An 8,632-nucleotide genomic window follows, 5' to 3' on the forward strand; every position below is an offset into this window, starting at 1 on the left:
TTCAATATTTCTCTTTTTTTTTTTTTTTTTTTTTTTGGCCAGTCCTGGGCTTGAGCTCAGGCCCTGAGCACTGTCCCTGGACTTTTCTCAAGGCTAGTGTTCTACCATTTGGACCACAGCATCGCTTCCAGCTTTTTTCTATGTATGTGGTACCGAGGAATCAAACCCAGGTCTTCGTGCATGGTAGGCAAGCACTCTACCACTAGGCCAAACTCCCGACCCCCAGACTTCAATATTTCTAATCACCTTCCATAAGCATGTCTGGTCCAAGGACCCTGAATCCTTCTTCCAAATTCTTAAACACAGCTAATTGGCATTAAGTTCTTTGACAAAGCAACTAAACCTCTGTAACTAAGTAAGAGATCAATGGGCTACTTGCCACCTATGAGGATTCAGAAGCAGATACGCCTAGTATACCATCTGTATGGCTGAGTTAGATCCCTGGTATGGGGGAGATGGAGGATGTTAACACATGTTCCACAGAACAAAAACACCATTAGAAAACAATGCAAAAATAAGTTTTGGTATGTACTCAAAAATACAATAGATTGTTTGCTACTAATTTAGCTGGCTTAAACTTTGAGATTTGGTTTCTTCATCTAAATAATGAAGGATAATTATCACATGGTCAAGAAGTATTCCAAGAAAATTAACAAAAATGCCTGTCTGGAGAAAAAAATATTTAACTGCCTCAAGTTTTAGATCACCATGTAATAGAAGTTCCTTCAATCAGCCAGGCCCTGTGGTTCATGTGGCTGAGATCTGAGGTACAAAGCCAGCCTGGGCACAAAAGTCCCTGAGACTCTTATCTCTAATTAACCACTAGAAAACCAGAAGTGGTGGTGCTGTGGCTCAAGGGGTAGGGCAGTAGCCTTGAGCTGAAGAGCTTAGAGACAGTGCCTAAGCCCAAAGCTCAAGCCCCACCAAAAAAAAAAAAGTTTCTTCAATCAGATTTCATTCTATTTTTTTTTTTTCTCTTGGAGGATGAAATCTTTGACATGGTAAAACCAAAGGATCCTTTGAAAATCTCTCTTCAAGATTTAATCAACAGTAATCAAGGAGACACAGTCACTACTATTCTAATCGATCTGAATGGTTTCTGGACTTATGAGAACAGAGAAGCCCTTGTTGCAAACGACAGTGAAAACTCTGCAGACCTTGATGATACATGATCTCCAAAGGACTAGACTATCTTCATTAAAATACTTAAATGCGTCATGTAGAATCTTTGAAGCAGAATCCTTGGATGTGATCTAAATAAAACACTTAATAACATATATAGAGCATAACAGTTGTTTTGGTTGCTACAATTTAGGTTTCAACAGTTTGGAAGCAATAGGATAAAATTCTGCTTTTTAAAAAGGTGGTTAAGTCTTGGTACCATTAGCTCAAAAATGGTCATTGTGATTTGTTGCTAAATTAGTATTCCATTTAAAGCAGTATAATCTTTAGAAATATAGTTTTCATTAAATATTTTTTACATGTGGAACTAGAACAGTTCAGGGCTGACTTTTTTGTTGTTGTTGCCAGTCCTACGGCTTGAACTCAGGGCCCAGACTCTGTCCCTGAGCATCTCTTTGCTCAAGATTAGCACTCTACCAACTGGTCCATAGCAATACCTCCAACTTTTTATGTTCATGTGGTACTGAGGAATCAAACCTAGGGCTTCATGCATGCAAGGGAAGCACTCTCCCACTAGGCCACATTCCCAGCCCTGACTTAATTAATGTAATAATTTATACTTCAGTCTTCTAAGACATGGTGTATTATCAGTATTAAACTTAAAATTGCCACTTTATTTTTGTTTTATTTTAGGTAGGTCGTGGGGCTTGAACTCTGGGCCTGGGCAATGTCATTGAGCATTTCAGCTCAAGGCTAGTGCCACCATACCACTTCCAGCCACTTTATTTTTATTCGAAATATTTAGAAAAATTCTTTCCATACAAAGTATTCCAGTGGCCAAGAGTTTGGCCTAATGGTAGGGTATTTGCCTGGCATGCACAAAGACCCAAGTTCGATTCCTTGATACCACATACATAGAAAATGCCAGAAATGGTGCTGTGACTCAAGTGGAAGGGCTCTAGCCTTGAGAAAACCCAAGGACAGTGCTCAGGCCCTGAGCTCAAGCCCACTACTGGCAAAAACAAAACAAAAAAAAACCTGGGGGCGCCTGAGCCGGAGCAGACAGCCACGGGCCCGGCCCTGTCCTTCCATAGGCTCCGGTCTCGGTGGAGGTGGGTCGGGCTGGATGCTTAGTACCCTCCTCAGGCCCCGGAGACGCCTGCTGGGTGGAAGCGGCCCCCGCCCTGCGGACAAGGAGCTAGTAGAGTGAGGAGGCGAGAATGGGGGCCAACCAGTTAGTGGTGCTCAACGTGTACGACATGTACAGGATGAACGAATACACCTCATCTATTGGGATTGGAGTTTTTCATTCAGGAATTGAAGTGTATGGCAGAGAATTTGCTTATGGTGGCCACCCTTACTCTTTTTCTGGAATATTTGAAATTTCCCCAGGAAATGCTTCTGAACTAGGAGAAACATTTAAATTTAAAGAAGCTGTTGTTTTAGGGAGCACTGATTTCCTAGAAGATGATATAGAAAAAATTGTAGAACTGGGAAAAGAATATAAAGGCAATGCCTACCATTTAATGCATAAAAACTGCAATTATTTTTCTTCAGCTTTATCAGAGATTCTTTGTGGGAAAGAGATTCCTGGATGGATCAATCGACTTGTCTACTTCAGTTCCTGTACACCCTTTTTCCAGAGTTGCCTCCCAAAGGAGTGGCTCATTCCTCCAGCCTTGCAGTCCAGTGTCAGCCAAGAGCTCCAAGATGAGCGGGAAGAAGCGGAGGATGCTGCTGCATCTGCCACTATGGGAAATGCTGCAGCAGGCTCCAGATCCGGGTGCCACACTAAGCTGTAAGTGTCTCCCAAAGTCACCTTTAGAACGGTCTCCAGCAGTTGAACATCATTAGAGAAAAGAAAACAGTAAGCATCCTTTGGGTACTTTGTATGCAAAGATGGCCCTCTCCCAATCCCAGTTTTTCAGCTCAGGATTATATTTGTAATCTTAAAAAAAAAGGATACACACACACACACACACACACACACACACTATATCTATCTATATCTTGGCACAGGAGGGAGAACTATGAAGCAAGCTACCCTCTGGTTTTTTACCCACTTGTAAATTTGGATTTACTTCTGTTTCACACAAGCTCTGTTAAGTTATGTTTACAGTATTTTGTATCATTGTTTACAAATCTTGCATGGACTTCTCCCACTGTAAAAGAAGAAAATATTCATCTTCAAAAATGAGGCAGGTAATCTTCATACACTTCCTGACAATTGCCAGAGCAATGGCATAAACAATAGGCACACAAAAAGTTCCTACACAGAGTTTGCATCACCTGCTTAAGAATTGTCTTTCAGGTTTGTATTTTAGCATTTTGGGCAATCTGATGCAGAGAACCAGACTGGCTTGATATGTAGGAGCACATGGTGGGCCCCAAGCACACAGGAGCCCAGCCAGGACCTCCTCACACCCTTCCTTTTCCAAGGAGCCCATCTCCTAGGTGCCCCTGGGGAAGTGGCTTTCATCCCAAATATCCGTCCACCTAGGCTGAGTGATATTCTCCTGTCTACCTGCCTAGCTCGGATGCATTTGATTAAAAAATTAAGGTGATTTCCATTGAAGACATTCTTGTAACTGATGAGTGTTTTTGCACATGTGTTAGGAAAGGGACTCCATTTTTAATAGCTAATTATTTCTTCCCCACAAAAGATTTCCTTGATGGGGTAGGAATAGACTAAATAATAGCCTTCTGTGAAGCAGTGTGAATTGACATCAACTGCTTTTAACTCTTCAGACTACCTGATGTTGGAGACCATTGCTTTCAGCCTCCTGAGGAAGTAAGATTATAAGATGGTACCTGGCAGCTCACTAATGAATCAGTACTTGCTGACCAGGAACTTTCTTTGCATTTGTTGATTTTTTCTTCTGTGCTTGTAGATAGAGTGGATCACTAAATTTCTTCCAGGTTTGTTTGCTGCTTTGCAATTGACCTTTATTGTGATTGGCTGCTTAAGGATATAAATAGTGTGGGGTTTCCAGGGAACAGGGAGAAGAGAGAAAAGACGGAGAAGGGAGAAAGGAGAAAGGCAGGGGAGAGAGGAGAAGAAAGAAGGAGAAAGGCAGAGAGAGAAGAGAGGAGAGAGAAATAAAAGACCTCTGCTTGCAGCGATTTGAGTCTGTGATCATTCCCCGTCCTCCTGAAGTGACGTGTCATTGCAGCGGGCAGCGACACCTTTTATACTAATCCTCAAAATCATAGCTAATGAAACACACCAGCAAGGTATTTCATACTTTGGTATTTCATACTTTTTAGGTTCCATACCAGAAAAAATGTCAGGATTGTTAGTGATGGGGTAATCTCCCCTAGTAATAGAAAGCTTATTCTTACTGACTTCTTGTTGGAAAAAAATCATATTTATATGTCTTTAAATTCATCTTTTCCTATCCCCTCAAATGTATGTCGCTTAACCTAACATACTCTTTTGAGATTGAAGTTGTTACCACAGAAAAGGCCTCCTTAGCAAGGAAGCGACTGCTTATGTCTGCTTCCAGTGAGTCTTTTGTGTGTAATAACCAAGTCATTTCATGTCTTGTTCGATGAATGAATATTCACTGAATGACTTTCCTACATAAAATATTGGAAAGAAGAAAAATGATGCAAGGCAGTGACTTCAGCATTATATATGCTTATGTTCTTGGTTTTGATATTTTTTAATTTATTAAAATGTTTGGATTGGATTGTTTGCTCTCTATACGAACATATTAACTTTTAGTCAACCACATTTTTAACTTTCCCCTAAGCTGATTTTTATCAACTTAAGCACAACCTGTTGATAGGGAAAATAAACCTTGGGTTCTAAGCATATGCCTGAGGAAAATGAAGCTACTTTATACTTTGACTGTTTTGTATCTGTATCCAGCAAGGAAAGCCTTGACAGATCAATGTCAGTACTGTTGCAGGCAGAGCACTTGTTTTAAGAGCTGTGATAGCGATGGAGGAACATATGACTTCAGTGAAATCTTGACTTAGTTCAGCTTGTAGATGGAGTCTGGCTCTAGCAGTAAGTTGTTTACTGTGCACAGAACCCTAACACCCAAACCTGATCAGTAAGAAGTATTTAATGCTGTCAGCTGGGGATTTTAATAGTCTGGATCACAGCTTCTGAAGTACACGTGTTTTAAACCTGGGCTACTGCCTCAGAGGAGTAACCTGCCTTGGTTAGATATTCCTAAGTAACCATGAATGTCTCATTCTGTGCCTGCTTATTTAGAATGCACATTGGTGAGTTGATGTTACTTCGTTGTAGCTTTTTTCATCTGCAGCATTTACAGCTTAGAAATAATGTGAAGGGCCCCAGTAGGGGGGAAAAATCAGTGGCATAAGGCCAATTATCTTACTGACAGTCAGCAGATAAAACTCTAGACGTGACTGCTTACAATCTAGCTGAAGATAAAGACAATCTCTCAGTTCAGTCCTTCTCTACAGTTCAAATTGCCCCTAAAGGCTTCAAAAAGATTCTTGTTATTTCTACCTGGACTCATCCTTCAGAAAAATTCATGTTACAAATCTGATCATTAATGTACATGTAATCAGTAGGTTCCGATGAAGTTTTTATAGTTGTAACCAAGTAAAACACATTTCTCCTGGTGGTTTGAACGTAATAATAGTGTTACAAGTCAGATGATTCTAGTTTCTCCTATTTGTTTTAAAGACTCTTTGTAGGGGGCGGGGGAGGTTAACCCTAAGCAAGAGACATCAACTTTGGAAAGTGTGGCTTGTGGACGAGCAGGTGGTGGTACAATTTGAGAGCACTGCCACTTGATGCCTGAACTCCAGCCAACTGTCGCTCTGACCCCCAACAATAGCATAGATGACCCATCATCAGCATTGGTGCAGAGCAGGGATTTCTGGCTTTGGTCAGCACCAAGGACAGCTGCGTGGCTGTCTTCCTTGACAGCATTCGCTGTTTCAGGGTTCTAATCTGTGTCTTTTTACAGCTCCATTTCAGTAAGATGCCCTGTGATTTTAACACTATTTTTTCCTTAAATGCCCTGTTTAAAAGACTCGTTTTCTTTAGCAAATTAGCCATACTGTTTTGTATCCCCTTTCTCTTTAGTGTGGTTTAAGGGTGCAGCTTAATTGTTAGACTTTCATGGTCTACTCAGTCCCTACACTGATACTCGAACGTCTTCGTGTAGGAAGGTGCTCAGCTGTCAAGAATCTCCACAGATGCCACTGTCCTGTCAGAGTGTTTCTATAAGAGTACCAGGCGTCTTCACTTTTGCCACCTTGATAATAGCATTGGGCTATCATGTTATAACATTGAAATGCATCAATTTATTAAAAAATACTTTTGTAAGAAAATAAATAAATAAATAAAAAATAAAACCTGGGGCTGGGAGCGTGGCCTAGTGGTAATGTGCTTGCCTAGCATGCACAAAGCCCTGGATTCAATTCTGAGGAACCACATACACAGAAAAGGCTGGAAGTAGCACTGTGGCTCAAGTGGCAGAGTGCTAGCCTTGAACAAAATGTGTCCAAGGACAGTGCCCAGGCCCTGAGTTCAAGCCCTAGGACCAGCTAAATAAATAAACAAATAAATAAAACCTGGTATTATGTCTAGCAGGCCAGGAGTGTGGCTTAGTTGTAGAGTGCTGGCCTAGCATGCATGAAGCCCTGGGTTTGATTCCTCAGTACCACATACACAGAAAAAACCATAAGTGGCACTGTGGCTCAAGTGGAAGTGGCAGAGCGCTAGCCTTGAGCAAAAGTTCTCAAGAACAGTGCCCAGGCACTGAGTTCAAGCCCTGATACTGGCAAAAAAAAAAAAAAAGTGTCTAGCTTTATTAACCAGTACCAGGGTTATTTTCATGAAACTATTTTTGTTAAGAATTTTTGTTAGTGAAGTTGTAAATTCAGTGTAAACTTTTTTCTACACACCAATTAATGTGTTTAGTTTGGATTTTTGAGACAGGGTTTCACTATGTGACACAGGCTGATCCCAAGCTTGGAATTTTCCTTCCTTAGCTTCCTAAGTGCTGAGATTATAAGGCTGTACCCAACACTCAGCTTATTTTAAGTTTTTATGAGATGAGAGGTAAAGTATTATGAACTGCGATCCAGAGGAAATAGTAATTATTAAAAGGGATTAAGAAATAGGAAAAAGGCTTAAAATGAGAGAAACCATTTAATGCACTCATGAGAAATTTTAGTTTGTATAGACAAAAAAAGCATAAAAATGTAAGGCACAGTGAATAAATTTCATATAAACTGACCACAACTGAACAAAGTAAAATTCAAGAAACATAAAACCTTCCTAACTCATTATTTTCTCTTCCTGTGATAAACTCCTCCTAGATAAACTTGTATATACGTATACTTTTAGGGAGAAAATATTCAGATATTACCTTTATACACATTGATCTTAATAACCAGATGTTTGAGATGAAGTGCCATCTCCAATTTAAAAACAAATCAGAGAGGCCAGGCTATGAGAGTTTAGAACTGTTACTAAACAACTTATGGTGATACTTACATAAAGATGAATCCTTTTAAGTACTAAGTTACATAATTTATAACTGAATTTTTAAAATGCCATTATGTACTATGAACCATCATACCATGAATCCACACAGCCAGATTCCTAAAGAGTTTAACTATCCTTTCTGAAGTCTTTAAATCTCAGTTCGAAAACTTAAAACATCTCAACTTGAAGCTGAAGAACTTAACTTACTAACAATGGACTTCTATAATATGCGTACTATTCATATCTCTTGACGTGTGTGCACACACATACATGCATGGCCATGCCAGTATTGAGGCTTGAACTCAGGATTTCACACTCTTGCTTAGTTTTTTTGCCTAACGTTGGTGCTCTACCACTTCAACCACAGCTACACTTCTGTGTTTTTGCTAGTTAATCGGAGATAAGAGTCTAAATGACTTTCTTGCTCTGGCTGGTTTCAAACTTCAGATCCTCAGATCTTAGTCTCCTAAGTAACTAGAATTATAGATGTGAGTACCAGCACCTGGCTGCTTTGACTTTCTTACAAAGGACATTTTAAGGGTATTGTCCTTTAGCTTCTTTGTTGAGCTATATTTTACATAGATTTAAGACTGAAATCTTAATACTGTTAGAAAAAGGTTGCTAGTCATTAATTTCTTTGTTTCTTTTCTTTTTTTTTTTGTGGGTCATGGGGCTTGAACTTGGCCTAGAGCTGTCTCTAAGGTCTTCAGCTCAAGGCTATCTGCCCTACTCCTGGGCCTGGGCATTGTCCCTGAGCTCTACAGCTCGAGGCTGTACCCTTGAGCCAAGTCCCATTTCCCTTTTTCTAGTGGTTAATTGGACATAAGAGTCTCAGATCCCTTGGTGCCTGGACTGGCACTGAACCTTGATCTTCAGATCTCAGCCTCCTGAGTAGCTAGTATTACAGGCGTGAGCTACTACACTGGGCTAGTCATTAATTTCTGAAACACTAAAGAATGTGACTAGACTTTACAAACAATATTTCCAAAACACCACACATTTTTCTTAATCCACGTTTCGTTATAAATC

At 40.2% G+C, this 8,632-nt stretch overlaps 1 protein-coding gene and 1 pseudogene across 1 annotated transcript in view; both read left to right on the forward strand.

The window, feature by feature from the left end:
- The window catches only part of Ppp2r3c (protein phosphatase 2 regulatory subunit B''gamma), a 30,001-nt gene extending 28,722 nt beyond the window's left edge, over positions 1 to 1,279 (forward strand). Inside the window, exon 13 of the mRNA XM_090345174.1 lies at positions 984 to 1,279. Within this exon, the coding sequence (XP_090201300.1) occupies positions 984 to 1,172 (189 nt within the window). The 3' untranslated portion in view covers positions 1,173 to 1,279. The remainder of the gene's footprint in view (positions 1 to 983) is intronic.
- Positions 1,280 to 2,281: 1,002 nt separating this feature from the next.
- On the forward strand, positions 2,282 to 3,086 carry LOC150055201 (deubiquitinase DESI2 pseudogene; annotated as a pseudogene).
- The last annotated feature ends 5,546 nt before the right edge of the window (positions 3,087 to 8,632 follow it).

This window comes from Megascapheus bottae, chromosome 14, assembly GCF_031878675.1.
Source record: "Megascapheus bottae isolate mThoBot1 chromosome 14, mThoBot2.hap1, whole genome shotgun sequence".
In the NCBI taxonomy this organism is placed as follows: domain Eukaryota; kingdom Metazoa; phylum Chordata; class Mammalia; order Rodentia; family Geomyidae; genus Megascapheus; species Megascapheus bottae.